This window comes from Ovis aries, chromosome 15, assembly GCF_016772045.2.
Source record: "Ovis aries strain OAR_USU_Benz2616 breed Rambouillet chromosome 15, ARS-UI_Ramb_v3.0, whole genome shotgun sequence".
Lineage (NCBI taxonomy): Eukaryota > Metazoa > Chordata > Mammalia > Artiodactyla > Bovidae > Ovis > Ovis aries.
The window spans coordinates 46608875-46624793 of NC_056068.1; the positions used below are offsets into that span (position 1 = coordinate 46608875).

Here is a 15919-nt window from a genome sequence, read left to right on the forward strand (position 1 = left end):
TCTGGTCCCATCATTTCATGGTAAATAGATGGGGAAACAGTGAAAACAGTGTCAGACTTTATTTTTCTGGGCTCCAAAATCACTGCAGATGGTGATTGCAGCCATGAAATTAAAAGACGCTTACTCCTTGGAAGGAAATTATGACCAATCTAGATAGCATATTCAAAAGCAGAGACATTACTTTGCCAACGAAAGTCTGTCTAGTCAAGGCTATGGTTTTTCCTGTGGTCATGTATGGATGTGAGAGTTGGACTGTGAAGAAACTTAGCACCGAAGAATTGATGCTTTTGAACTGTGGTGTTGGAGAAGACTCTTGAGAATCCCTTGGACTGCAAGGAGGTCCAACCAGTCCATTCTGAAGGGGATCAGCCCTGGGTTTTCTTTGGAAGGAATGATGCTAAAGCTGAAACTCCAGTACTTTGGCCACCTCATGCGAAGAGTTGACTCATTGGAAAAGACTCTGATGCTGGGAGGGATTGGGGGCAGGAGGAGAAGGGGACGACAGAGGATGAGATGGCTGGATGGCATCACTGACTTGACGGATGTGAGTTGGAGTGAACTTCGGGAGTTAGTGTTGAACAGGGAGGCCTGGAGTGCTGCAATTCATGGGGTCACAAAGAGTCAGACACAACTGAGCGACTGAACTGAACTGAACTGAAGCCTGGAAAAAAACACTTGGAGGATAGGTATCAGTAGTCATTCAGCTGACAATATTATCATTTTTTCCTTTTCTGTGTGAATGGCAAGTAATGTTTTATTGTGTCAAATAACTAGAAATTTGAAGTTGTATGCTTACTAATATAGTCACTGATTTTCATAATTTTTGAATAATGAAAAGCAGATTTAACTTAACAGGATTTAATGAAGATAAATGAGATTGTGTTTGGGGCAATTCTTAAGCTGCCAAGTACTCTATATAGAGTATTACAATTATTCTTATGCCCCCTCCAGATGGATACATGAAAACAATTGGGTTAATCTGGAAGCCTCGTCAGTGATTACGTCTCTTCTCCTCCTACACTTTGGAGTCTGAAATTGCTGATCATTGGAAGAGTCAGTATGACTTGTTGGAAAAGAGTTCAACTTCTCTTTACACAGCTATCTTTAAACACAGCTCTCAAGTCTACCCATCCTGGTTTAAGGGCTGATTACTTGAGGTTTTCTGCTTTCATGTCCTGCTCTACATTAAACTACATATTCTGAGTGGTCACCTAATGATTCCTACCACTGCTCCACAGCAGTGGAGAATCTGTCTTCCAAGGAGCTGATGCTACCCATGTGTGAATTAATCCACAAGCTTCATGAAGCCTGTCCTCAGTACATAGTCTAGAATTTTTTTTTTAATGTATATATCAAGAAAGACACTAAATCTATTGTCCTTTGAGTCATTCACATAGAATTTATTAGGCAGTGCTGGAGTTCAGAGTTCTGTGCTAGACACTGACTTTTACCCAGGTTCGCTGGAGAGAGAAAAACAGTAAAAATTCATTTAGAACCCACCCCCCACCCCACCAAAGGCACTTGGAATTATTTTCCCAAGATTTGAATTTTATTGCAAAAATCTAAAATATTACTTCTTTATGGACTGTACGTGCTTCCCTGGTAGCTCAGTTGGTAAAGAATCTGCCTGTAATTCAGGAGACCCAGGTTCGATCCCTGGGTGGGAAAGATCCCCTGGAGAAGGAATGGCTACCCACTCCAGTATTCTTGCATGGAAAACCTCATGGACAGAGAAGCCTGGAAGGATGCACATTCAATGCACATTTTCTTCTATTCTCTTTCAACTTCGTCAACATCCCAGTTACAGATGATAATAGAGTTGTTCCCAGTGTACAAACGAGAGAAAAAAGAGGGAGGTTAGATAAATTGCAAAGACACTGTTCTGTGTTTTGCATTGCAGTTAACCAAGATAGAACAGAGGTTGTAAGAAAAATTGGAGTTTACTCCAATAGCAAGCAAAATTGGAGCTTACTATCTTACCAGATTGAAGAAAGACTAAGAAACTAAGAAGGGTAAGGATATGAAGTCTAGTCAAGGATATGGTTTTTCCCCAGTGGTCATGTATGGATGTGACTATAAAGAAAGCTGAGCACAGAAGAATAGATGCTTTTGAACTGTGTTGTTGGAGAAGACTCTTGAGAGTCCCTTGGACTGCAAGGAGATCCAACCAGTCCATCCTAAAGGAGACCAGTCCTGGGTGTTCATTGGAAGGACTGATGTTGAAGCTGAAACTCCAATACTTTGGCCACCTGATGTGAAGAGCTGACTCATTTGAAACGACCCTGATGCTGGGAAAGATTGAGGGACAGGAGGATAAAGGGATGACAGAGGATGAGATGGTTGGATGGTATCACCGACTCAATGGACATGAGTTCGGGTAAACCCCGGGAGTTAGTGATGGACGGGGAGGCCTGGTGTACTGTGGTTCATGGGGTTGCAAAGTGTCGGACACGACTGAGCGACTGAACTGAACTGAACTGAAGGATATGAAACCATGAGAAGTATGGGAACTAACCCCCTCCATTTGTCATCTGTTTTTTATCTGTGTGGCAAAACACTTGAAACAAATATTGTAAATCAACTATACTTCAGTTTTAAAAAATTCATGACAAAAAGATGCAGATAGGTCTAGACTCTGTTGAGATCATTTTCATCCACTCATCAGGGAAGGTTATATAATATTAAACTACAAAATGAAGCTATTTTGGGGCAGGTGGTCTCATTACCTTTCTTCCAGGAAGCTTTGTGTTTTCAATACAAATTGGCTCCATATATGGTGAGGGAGGTTAGGCTTTGTCAAGCCACAGAAGAATTTGTTACATTCTTGCCATACACAATCGTTTTTTTACTACACTGAATGAAAATCTGCTGCTTTCACTGTTAGACAAGCATTTGGCAACATTAAAAAATATAATTGCTTAATTCATGTGCTATAAATTTACCCTTTAAAGCATACAGTTCAATAGTTTTTAGTATATTCACAGTTGTGCAACTATCGCCCACTATCTAATTCCAGAACACTTTTATCTTCACAAAAAGGAATCTGTTACCCATTAACAATTACCATCACTCCCTCAGCATCCCAGCCACCAACAGACACTAGTCTGCTTTCTGTCTCTATGGCTTTGTCTATTAAGCACATTTCATATATATGGAATTATACAATATATGACCTTTTATGTCTGGCTCTTTTAATTAGCATAGTGTTTTTTTTTTTAATTTTTTATTTTACTTTACAACACTGTATTGGTTTTACCATACACTGACATGAATCCATCACGGGTGTACATAAATTCCCAATCCTGAACCCCCCTCCCCCCTCTCTCCCCATATCATCTCTCTGGGTCATCCCAGTGCACCAGCCCCAAGCATCCTGTATCCTGTATCACACGTAGACTGGCGATTTGTTTCTTACATGATATTATACATGTTTCAATGCCATTCTCCCAAATCATCCCACCCTCTCCCTCTCCCACAGAGTCCAAAAGACTGTTCTATACATCTGTGTCTCTTTTGCTGTCTCACATACAGGGTTATCATTACCATCTTTCTAAATTCCATATATATGTGTTAGTATTGGTGTTTTCCTTTCTGGCTTACTTCACTCTGTATAATCGGCTCCAGTTTCATCCACCTCATTAGAATGGATTCAAATGTATTCTTTTTAATGGCTGAGTAATACTCCATTGTGTATATGTACCACAGCTTTCTTATCCATTCATCTGCTGATGGACATCTAGGTTGCTTCCATGTCCTGGCTATTATAAACAGCAGCATAGTGCTTTTAAGGTTCATAAGTATTATATCATGTAACATAGTGTCAGTACTTAATTCTTTTTTGTTGTTGAATAATATTTCAATATATGGATATGCCTTGTTTTGTTTATCCATTCATCAACTGATGGGCATTTCAGTTATATTCCGTATGTGCAACTTTTAAATATAAATTCTTCTCATTGAAAACAATATGTATAGTTCTACTTAGGCAGGAACTACCTCTTGTATTTATTTTCATTTATATTATTAAAAAAACCATTTATTTATTTGGCTGCATCAGTTCTTAGGATTTTTCATTGTGCACAGGCTTTCTAGTTGTGCCTGACCCTGTGATAGCTGAGAAGTTTTTCTTTGCATAGTCCTCTGGCTGGATGGCCTCACCATTTTCAACAAGGACTGTTAGAGCTTGGCCTCATCTCCCTGGCCTTGTTCCAGATACAGCTATTAACCCTTGCACAAGTGAAGAGACTAATGAAGATAAAGACAGGCAAGTTGAGAAATCCAAGGATAGTGAGCCAGAGTATAGTCCAGGACAGAATCCTAGCGGGGTGGGCTGCCTCCCTTATTCCCCTCCCAGTGTCTTGGTATTTGCTGATTTCCTTACTACTGCAGAGGTACCGTGAAGCGCCGTGAAGCTGTCATCAGGTTGGTGTGTCCTTCAGGGCTGCTTCCGCCCATGGCTGCTGCCGCCTCTGTTTAGATGCTTGTGGCTCAGCGCAAATCTATCCCCCTCCCTACCACTCCTGGGGTTTGGGGACTACATCACGGCTGTGAAATGACCTGATCTTGCACTGAGCCTCTCTGGCTCCCTGCTTGAGTCAGGTTATTGTTTTACTCCAGCAAGAGGGACCCTTGGTGACTTTGGGGGTTTATCTTGGTTATCTGTGAACCATCCCTTTCAAACCTAATCTTGGAAGGCAGTACCACCAGATGAACAGTTCTGCCAGGGTGAATTGTAGGTATAAGCTGTGTTCTCAGGAATTTCCTGGCTGTCCAGAAGTTAGGGATCTGAGCGTCTACCTCAAGGGGCACAGGTTTGATCCTAAGGTCCTGTATGGCTGGAAAAAAAAAAAAAAAGATGTGTTCTCCCTTCTATCCACAGTTGGGTTTCTCCCCACTCATTCTAGCAAGTAAAGTCAGTTTTGTTATAATGTGACACATGTTACATTATAAAGTCTTAAAAATCACCATGCTATGCAAATCCCACATGAAATCCATAGGACTTATGGAAGAATGGAGTTAGGAGCACAGTATGCAAAAACTTTGTCAATGACATGTAAAAAAAAGAGAGAGCAAAAATATAAACAGTACCAGAGTTTTACACATGTTAAATGATTAAGAACAATACAAATACTACAAAAAATACAATACTTTGAAAAAGACATGGAGTTTGTGGAAGTAGGTAAACAGATTGCAGCTTGTAAGTTATTTTGAAGTGGTAGAAATAACTATCTGAAATCAAATGGAAAGTTGTGAAGTGAATGGAGGTAGCTGGTAGATATTTGGAGTGTGTGCTGAGTGTGTGTGTTTTGTGTACTTCTAACGTAGTTTGTTTTCAGCTTGATGCAGCTTTCTCCATTCAATCGTGTTACTAGTGTACAAAATTGCCCAAGGGCAAATGTGAAATTCAGTTATGCTCAAATTGTTTCAAAACATATCATTGGTTTTGGGACATATTTGTATGTTCAAACCAAGTGACACAGCAGAACTGAGTGTATGTAATCACTTTCTCCTCTGTCAACAGACTTCCTCTCTCCCATATCATGAACCTCAGTAAATGACTGTCAACTTAAAACAACTCTGTTCCACATATTTATCCCTAGGTCTTTCCGTGGGACTTTCCAGTCTCATTTCTCTGTCCTCAGGATCTGCCTATTATCTTCTAAGCTGCAGTGCACATGGGGGTACAGGTTTCTTTTCAAATTAGTATTTTTATTCTTCTTTGGATAAATACTAAGAGTGGACTTGTTGGATGATACATTTGTTCTATTTTTAATTTTTTGAGGAAACCCATACTGTTTTCCATAATGGCTGCGCAAACTTTCATTTCTGCCAACAGTATACAGGTATCCCCTCTTCTCCAAATTCTTGGCAAAACTTAACTATTTCTCAAATTACTTACAAGTGAAAGTCACACAGTCGTGTCTGACTCTTTCAGACCCCATGGACTATATAGTCAATGGAATTCTCCAGGCTAGGATACTGGCGTGGGTAGCCTTTCCCTTCTCCAGAGGATCATCCCAATGCAGAAATCGAACCCAGGTCTCCCGCATTACAGGAGGATTCTTTACCAGCTGAGCCACAGGGAAGCCCAAGAATACTGGAGTGGGTAACCTATTCCCTCTGCAGTGGATCTTCCTGATCCAGGAATCTAACCAGGGTCTCCTACATCACAGGTAGATTCTTTACTAACTGAGCTATCAGGGAGGCTCAAAAATTTTGTACTATTTCTCAAATTGCTTACAAAGGGACTATTTAGAAGGATGTGGTCAGTACAAGATCCTAAGTGATCCTAAATGCAGTTATCTAGGGCTCATAAGTAACAGCACATGTCACCACCTCGAGCTGTGAAGGGTTGAGTGACTGGATTGCTGAAGTAGAGAGCTGGCATAGAGAAGGTTACCTCTAGAGGAGGTTCTTTTTCGGGTTGATGTTGTTGAATTTATTTTATCTTTTCTGGTTTGAGTTATGTTTGTAAACATTCATGTCACTCTTTCATGTTGATTTTCCTCAAAAATTTTGTATTTGGTAGTAAAGAAAAATTGCACTCAACAGGATGAGCAAATGGAAGTTGATTTTATTTGATACTATTGCCAGCAGTGGGGGAGAAAACACAGACCACATCTAGATACTCAGTTCTACTGAAACAGAAGGTGGAGTTGGGCTGGGGTAGGTGTCAGGAGAAATGGGTTTCAGCCCTGGGCTGTGCTAGTGGAAAAGTACTAGAGGACTTTAGGGAGAGGTTGATCAGTAGGGTTTGTCAAGCATATGGAGTTATTCCTGAGATTGCAAAGGCTTTTGTCTGTGATTAGGCCATCTGTGCTTGCTAATTGCTGCTCTTGGAAGTTAGGTTCCATAGAGGATGAGAGATAGGGTGCTATCTCCTTCAATGTTTACATTTTAGGAGAAGGTTCCCAGGTCTTGAGAAAGACATTTATTTCTAGGTTGTAAAACTGAGAAAAGATTGACAGAAGGTTTATTTATATGGCAAAAGGGTAGAGAAAGAATTTACAAGTTTTCTCAAGCAGATGTCCTAAGAATAGGGAGGCTAGATGCTAACAGGGAAGAAATCTGTCTAAAGTTTAGACCAAGCCATCTTGGTCATTGGCTAATTGCTTTTCTTTCTAGTTGGCAATCTCAGAGTGCTGCTGTATTTGTTTAATGCAACCTGCTGCTGGGGAGATATGGGGTGTGCCAGGGTAGATTTATGGTTAAGCTTCTTTTCCATGTCTCATGGGGCATGAATATTTGCATCCATTTGGGTCGCCATCCTATTTTCTAACCCAGTCACCACTATTCTGGAACACTTACCCCTCTTGCCTGACTTTTGGCTCACTTCTTGGTCTAACAGTGTATGTGCAAAAGGCTGTCCTGCCTACCTGCTCCTACTCTGCTACCTATTAATCAGCAAGTTGATTTTCTCATGCTGCTCCCCTCCCCACTCTTTTAGAATTAGATATTTCTGAATCTGACAATCAGTATTATGTTTGTAGCAGTCCTTTTCCATACACCTTTTGGGTTTCCATTCTTTCTGATAATTCTTTTATAGATGTCTTTCTTCTTTTGGAGTTTCTTTACAGTTTCTCTTTTTAAAATGGCTCTGCATTTGTTTTGTATCATGTTATAGATCGACTTACTATTGACTATCTTGTCAGTATTACTAAGTTTTAGAGTGGAAGGAGGAGGCTGCTGTGAATGCTGAATTTGTCATGTAGATTCAGAAATCTTTGGAACTTATTTACTCTGGAATCTTTGAGACCTTCTTCATGGCAAATTATGTTACATATTTCTGAAAATATTGCATGGAAAGAATGTGATGTATATTTTCTGTTTTCAGAAGTTAGTACATTCAGAACGTATTCAAACCCAACTTTCTATAGCATTCCATCATCACAGAGGCTGGGAATGTAAAAGACTTAACTTTTGAGTCTTTCTTGCAATCAGATCTGAACAACAGACTCATTTCTGGCCAACCAGGTATGAGTAAAATTCTGTCAAGACTCCCTTTAAAATAACTTCCTTCTTGTCTGGAATGTGGGGATGAATGTGGAGTAAGGTATCTATAATTTAGAATGACGGAGCAGAAAGTTGCAAGAGCCTGATTCCTTCATGTCAAAATTGTTGCTGTTGTTCAGTTGCTAAGTCATATCTGACACTTTGCAACTTCATCGACTGCAGCACTCCAGGCTTATCTGTCCCTCACTATCTCTTGGAGTTTGCTCAAAATCATGTTCATTGAGTTGGTGATGCTATCTAACTATCTCTCCCTCTGCCGTCCCCTTCTCTTTTTGCCTTCAACATTTCCCAGCATGGTACACAGCGCTGCTTTAATAATTCTGAACTGCCTGACTGTGGTGTGTATATGTGTGTGATGAGAAAAATAAGCTCCAGTTTGGTTGGCCACTATTATCTATTGTCTCATATACAGCCAAACACAATCCTAATAGTTTGTTACCTAAAGTTAAGGAGGCACATCTCTCTCCTTTCTTGATGTTCTGTGCCATGTGCTGACCAGTCCTTTGCCATAACACTTCTGTTTACTCTTCACTCACTCTCCAAAGTTGGAAGACACTCTTGTCTTAATCTGAGTGGTTAATGAAAAGAAATGTTGAATAGAGCTCAGTCCTTTTCTCTCTCCTAGTCTCTAAACCATGTGTTTCTATGGCTCTCAACCATGTGGTAACCCCATTTTTAAAGGTCCTATATCTGCAGGGAATCTGCAGTTGGGGAAGGTCAGTTTGATTCAAGAAATTGCTAACATTCAGCTAACTGACAGCATATTGAAGAAGAGGGTATACAAATCTATGAAATTTAGGCATTCAAATACATGTTTTTGTTGTATTTTCCTTTTTCTACTTGCAGCCAAGGCAGATTTCCGGGAAGATATCACTATGCACTTAAGAAATAAAGAATTATACTTCACCTACTTGAAGGTGGTGTATCTACTGCTACTGCTGCTAAGTCGCTTCAGCCATGTCCGACTCTGTGAGACCCCATAGACGGCAGCCCACCAGGCTCCGCCATCCCTGGGATTCTCCAGGCAAGAACACTGGAGTGGGTTGCCATTTCCTTCTCCAATGCATGAAAGTGAAAAGTGAAAGTGAATTCGCTCAGTCTTGTCCGACTCTTCGCGACCCCATGGACTGTAGCCTACCAGGCTCCTCTGTCCATGGGATTTTCCAGGGAAGAGTACTGGAGTGGGTTGCCATTGCCTTCTGAGTGTATCTACATATATTATTTAGAATTTTTCTGCTTAAGAGGTTTGTCTATTCTCCCTTACATATTTATTTATTGGATCATTTATTTATATCAGAATGGAGTCATGGATATTTATTTTGTACTTTAGTTATAATCCAAAACTAGAACTTCTGACCTGTAAAGAGCTTTTTATCATCACTCCTATCCTTACAACAACAACAACAACAAAAAGCTGAAAAAAAGGAAATTCAGTAACTTTTCTTGGACTCATCAGAGAACTGACATTGCAGGGTAACTTCTACCCCCAAATTTAGGGGGACAGGTAAAGACAGAGAATACAGAGAACCTGGCTAATAGGAGCAGAAGCTACTGGAGCCGTCAACCGGTAGGAAACTTCAAAGGTAATTTAGACAAATCCTGGAGGATGTGTGTGGACTAGCATGAAAATGAGAAACTTGGAGCTGTAGTCTTAGGGAGGCTCCACACTTTAAATCCAGCAATTCTAGTAGATTCATATAGTGAAGATCCAAGAATGGATTGTGAAATAAGCCCAGAGCATGCTCCATGTTAGAGGCCTCCTCTCCAGGGGAAAAGACTTTACTAGAGACGTATCCTACCTGGAGTGGGGGATATTTCTCTGACTCCAGGTTGTTGGTTAGAGACTTCAGTTCTCTGATGGGTTCAGAAAAACAGTTGATTTTTAGTTTGTTCAGGTTCATCTTAATATAAGGATGGGAGTGGCAACTTAAGTTCTTTTTATATGTTGGAACAGAAAAGAAATCTGTCTGAGTTTTCTTTGACGCTCAGATCTTAGCCACATAGTTTTTACTAATTTGTTAGTTTTCCATTCTCTCTCTACCCTTATTTCTACCTAGGAGGATTTGTCTGAGTTATCCTTATCAGCCTGTTGGTAGAATGGAAATCCAATCTCTTGGATGGTAAGATTAGAATAAATTCCAGTAGTTCTTTTGGGATTTATTTTTCCCTCCCTGAAATGTTAAAGGATCTCAGGGACTTAGTCCAAGCACCATATGGAAAGAGAAACAGGCAGTTTGACCCATGCATTTGTACACTACTTTTTATCAGCTGCAATACTTCTGCTCGGGGTGTATGGGATCACTGTGAAAAAACAGGTGAAAGCAGATGGTTCATAGATAAGCCTTGTCCATAGATATAATAAAGCCTTTCTGTTTAACTCACTCTGTCAAAGTAAGATGATTCAATTCTTTGAATATTCATAGCCTAAATTTTGCTTGGGTTCCAACTTCACTCTACAACTTCCTTCCTGTTTGACCTTAGGAAAGTTTCTCAACTTTCTTTCCTCATCTGCAAAATGTGTAAATAACAATGGGTCTTGCTTCACAGGGTTGTTCTGGGAATTAAATGAATTAATATTTGTGAAATGTCTAGAACAGTGCCTTGCACATAGTATGTACTATGCAAAACAGGTGAATTAATTTGAATTGATGATCCTACTAATTGTGATATTAAAATTTTGTCCCAGAATGACTGGGCTCCAAAGCCTGTGCGTTTTTAATACCAATGATAACTTTCTGCTATTTAAAGCTGGCTCACTTCCTAGACATATTCTCACCCAGACCAAACAACCTTTGGAAGCCCACTCTCAGCTCCTGGGTCCTAAGGGCATACACCATAGGGTTAAGGGCTGGGGGCATGACACTATGCAGCACGTTGAGAAGAACAGGGATGATGGGAAACTTTCTTCCTGCCAGATGGGTGACAGATACTACAACAATAGCGGTGTAGAAAAAGAGAATGAGGGTGAGATGAGAGCTGCAGGTGCTCAGGGCCTTAGATGTTGCTTCAGCAGAGTTCAGCCTCAGCACTGAGCGAATAATCAACATGTAGGAAGCAAAGACCAGACCCATGTCACTCCCAACCATAAACCAGGCCAAGGCCAAATGGTAAAATCTATTAATGGTGATGTCATCACAGGCCAGACTGGTGACCCCCAAGTTAGAGCATAGGCAGTGGTCAATCTCATTCCTGGAGCAGTAGTGTCTCTGGGCAGCAAGCACAGGCACTGGGATGATCAGTAGGCCGTTCCTGAGCATCATGGACAGTGTGACTTTGATCACAAAAGTCTCAGTGACTATGGAAGAGTACTGAAGGGGATAGCAAATGGCTACATACCTATCCACAGCCATGCAGAGGAAGATGCCTGACTCCATGCCCATGAAAGAGTTGATGGCATACATCTGAGCAAAGCACTCAGACAGACTGATGGTCTTGGCATTAAACCAGAAAATGGCCAGGATTTTGGGCATGATGGTAGTAGCCAGGCCAATGTCCACCACAGCCAAGATACCGAGGAGGTAATACATGGGCTGGTGTAAGGTAGACTCATGATGGATGGTGATCAAGATGAGGAGATTGGCACCAAGAGCTAAGAGGTAGAGTAGAGCCAGGGGCAGGGAGAGCCAGTGTTGCCAGCTGTGAATGCCTGGAAACCCCATTAGGACAAATTCAGTCACTTGAAACCTTGAGCCATTGGTTATACTTAGGGTAGTATCCATGTCATGGGATGGCTTCTTCTCAACATTTATCTGTGAATTAAGGGAAAACAAGAATAGGCTGCGGTTAGCCCAGTTGAGGGTCAAAATTCATGTAGAGGGATATAAGATTCACCAACGACTCAGTTCTTTTTAGCATAACATGTCTCAACTTGCTTGAGACCCTTGGAAAAAGTTCAGATAAGAACAATGAAAGAGCCAAAACAGATTCTAAGATAAAGCTTTTAGCAGAATAAAAGTGAAGATTTATGGCTTTGTTTTCTTGAAATTTTGAATAGTTATTTTTAATATGTGGGGGTTACGAACACAAAGCAGAACACATATGCATATGTAAAGAATCCAAACTTTCAGGAGGTTAAGTTTAAGGGCAGAAGTGTTTTCACTATTCTTGGAGATCTTAAGAAAGAGAATAAAGCACAAGGAGAACCTTGCTTTTCTCTAAACAGCACCTGAAGCTGACAAATTATTTCTGACAAAACCCATCTCACTTAATCTTCATCAAATAGCTGTTGCTATTCGCATATGCATAGAGAATACAGCACTTAGATGATCAGTCTAGATAAGAATCATATATTGAAAACACTAATAAGCTTCAGCAAAATTTTAACCTCTTGCATTTAATTTCACCACCCTTTTCATCGAATCATATCCGAAAGTTCAATACCCTTTAGGAATACCATTTGTTCCTGTTTTGATTATGAAAGTAATGTTAAAAATATACTTAAAGCAATATTTTTATTTTAAAAAATTTATTAATTTAAAATTTTATTTTTAATACAATTTAAAAAGGTTACTTTCCACTTACAGTTATTACGAAATATTGGCTGTATTCCCCATATTGTACAATACATCTTTGAGCCTATTTTACACACAGTGGTTTATACCTCTCACTTCCCGAAATCTCTACATTGGCCCCCCACTCCACCACTGGTAACCCCTAGTCTGTTTTCTATATCTGTGAGTCTGTTAAAGGAATATTTTTAAATCATCAATTTTATTAATAAAATATATAAAGAGAGAAAATTACCAAAAAACTTCCACCTACTTCCAGATTTTTGTGTGGTATTGGTAGGAAATATGCAGGGCATTTACTGCACATATTTAGACTTTTTTGTTTAAGTAATTTCATGTCTTGTTATTGGTCCTTTAATACTTGATCTTCCTTGTTCTGACATTCTTGATTTTGTTCATTCTTGAATTGTTGTATAATATACTCAAGTGTTTGCACCAAAAATTATACATGGACATTAAGCTTTTGGAATCCATTAATATCTTAGATTCTTTTTGCTAGCTTTATCTATGAATACTACCTTACCTTGTCAAATATTTAGGTGTCAATATTTCCTTTCCACATCTCTGTCTTTGATTCATTTGATGGCATTAAGAGTAAGATCAAGGCTCTATCCTTCACCATCTATGTGAAGAATGAATGACCATGCCATTTATAGATTATAATAAATGTATATTTCCCATGAAATTGATGAAGAAAAACAATGCAGTTTCACTTTTAGAAAACAAAGAAGCTAAAAAATAACTTTAAATGCAAGTAACTATAAATCAAAATCTCAACAAAGGTAATGATGTTTAACAGTTAACAACATTTAATTTTCAGCATTTTTCTTTGCAATCTTTTTATACAGATGAAGTTTCGCATAAGTAGAATCCTTTATTCTGTGCTTTTTCTTAATATAGTATGTATAAATTTCCTAATTGGAGAACTCTTTAAAAGCATTTTAAGTCTTAAAAAATTTATAAATTTTACAAATTATCAATGGCCCCTAAAAGTTTTCATATTTTTTATAACACTTTCACTAGCTTTTGTTTGGCTTTACGTGTATATATATGTATTCTATTTTGATACTTATATTATTCTTTTTTTTTTTTCTATGTGTGTTTCAGCTTAATTAGAACTCTTTCACCAAAAATTTTTGGAAGGTATCTATCAGAAACTGTAAATTTCCCAAATTCATATGAAAAAATTTTTGTCTATATTTGCATTATTCTGGGGGAAGGGGCCATGTAGCTTTCATAAAATTCTCAAAGCATTCCATTTTACAAACAGGAAACAATTACAAGAAATTATTCTTTACTCAAAATTTTGACCAAATCACCTCTTATGACTTTCCATCTTTTAATGGTTGATTTTCTGGTTCTGTGTCTTATGTACATGGAGTTAATTTTACTGTTAATGAGAAGTATTTAAATAAGTCAATTTCTAATAATTATTAGAAATGTCTTCTATATTTCTCTTCAAGTGATTATTATGCCTTCTTTGTCACATAATAAACATTTATATGCATAACTTTTACCTGGGCAATCAACTATTTCTATTTTTTATGATTAATTTTGTGCCAATATGAAACTGAATTAAAAGTTTTAGTTTTATAATATATTTAATATACAATAGAACTATATTCTCTTATTACTTATTCTCTTTAATTTCAAAATCTTTTTCATGTGTTTATTTTCCAGATTAACCTTAGAATTCCCATGTTGAGTTCTAAAATAGTAGTTTTAATTGGAATTATGTTAAATTTGTAGATTAATTTTGACAAAAATTTCACATCCTTATGCTATCAAGTTTTCTCATTCATAAGTATTATTTTTGTCTGTATTTGTTAAATCCTAATGTATATGTGCCCACACTCTCAATCTTCCCAAGATGAGGATAATATCATTGCAGTGTTGTATGGGACAGTAACACCCATGCTGAACCCACTGATGTACACTTTGAGAAACAACGATGTGAAAGATATGCTAATTAAGGTGATCAGAGGAAGGATAATGGCCTGATGGCCTTAGATATCTTATCTGGCATCCTTGTCAATGAGTCACCGGTCCTTTACTCTTTCACAAGTGCCCACAAAGAAGAACTGAATAAAAGATGAACCTATCTCAGACCCAGTCAAAAAAGGTTTTTTTTTTTTTGTTCTTCTGTACCATTCTTATTATGACAAATAGTATTTTGGGATGTTTTAAATGAATATGACTTCTTTTGTATTATGTATCCCAATGTTTATTTATGACTGATGGAAATTCATTGACTTTATTATTTTCAGTGTAATTATATTGTTCTCTTTAATTTCCTTTTTCATTCATCCATTGTGCTAAAGTTGTGCCATCTTTAAAACATTTTATGAGTGTCTGTATGACATCCACCAATTAATGATTGCAGATAAAATATATTTTGGATTTATTATATGTTGAAGTTATATTTGTTTTATTTTTGTCTTGTGTATTAGCCATCTTTCTAAACTGTTGTCAATTCTTAACACCGATATTCTTTTTCTGATGTTCTAGATAAAGCAAAAAGTTGATTGCATACCTTGTTATTTTCTTTTTATGGATATTAATTCATCTTAATTTTTGCTTCATATCTCAAAGAAATGGTTGGAAATTCATTATTAATGTGAAATAAGTATGATGGAAAACTTCAGTTTTTTGGGTCAGATTTTAATAGGAATTCAGCTTGAATGTGACTTTAAAAGTTATATGTCTTTCTTTTTCTTGGATGTAATAAAATAGTCTTTTCTTTGAAGTTCCTTTTTGTTCTGAGAATCTTGAATATAGAATTTTTATTTTAGACCCCTCTGTTTATCATTTATTCACTGACAATTTTAGAACTCAGTGTCATTTCTCTCCTGTTTCCTAAATTATGGACCATCGTCCCTAAAAATGTGGAGAGCCTGAGAAAAGGAAGGAACTAAACATGAAAAATCAAACAAGAAGAGCTAACTATGGAGGCCGTAGATAAATTATATAATCAAAATCAGAGATCAGGACAGAATTATGAGAACGCAGGATTCATCCATCCTCTTACCCAGAATGCAGGTCATACGTTCATTGGTTTGCTCAGTTTCCGAAGGAGCTCTGGAGAGCTTCTCAGGCTGCAATGCCTTCTGTAGATGCTCCTGCTCTCCTTGCTTCAGTTGCTTGTGTTTGGCCTTTTGTTATTCAGAACAGATTCCTGTCCTCACTGGCCACGCCCAGAGTTTGGAGTTTTTGTATAAATTTGATCCCTGAGATGTCTAATCCTGGTGTGCTGCTTTCTAGGCTCTCCCTACTGTATTTCAAGCATCCTTCAGTGCTGGAAGCCAGCGGGAGGAATCCCGCCCATGACAAGGTCATGAGGAAGGAAGCCTGACAAAACGCAAGGACGTGATCAGGCTTCAGGGTGTCCCCCTGGAATT

The 15919-nt window shown here is 38.3% G+C and overlaps 1 protein-coding gene across 1 annotated transcript; it reads right to left on the reverse strand.

Annotated features, from left to right (window-relative positions):
* Positions 1-6438: 6438 nt before the first annotated feature.
* LOC101119668 (olfactory receptor 56B34) lies at positions 6439-15638 on the reverse strand. The gene is made up of 2 exons (XM_060400173.1): positions 15550-15638; positions 6439-11762 (listed from the first exon to the last, which is right to left on the reverse strand). Exon 2 carries the CDS (start codon positions 11730-11732, stop codon positions 10767-10769), a length of 966 nt encoding a protein of 321 aa, XP_060256156.1. The 5' UTR covers positions 11733-11762; positions 15550-15638; the 3' UTR covers positions 6439-10766.
* Positions 15639-15919: the final 281 nt, after the last annotated feature.

Excerpts from the sequence above, each read along its gene's own strand:
- LOC101119668 (XM_060400173.1), bottom strand. The coding sequence starts at position 11,732 with ATGGATACTACCCTAAGTATAACCAATGGCTCAAGGTTTCAAGTGACT.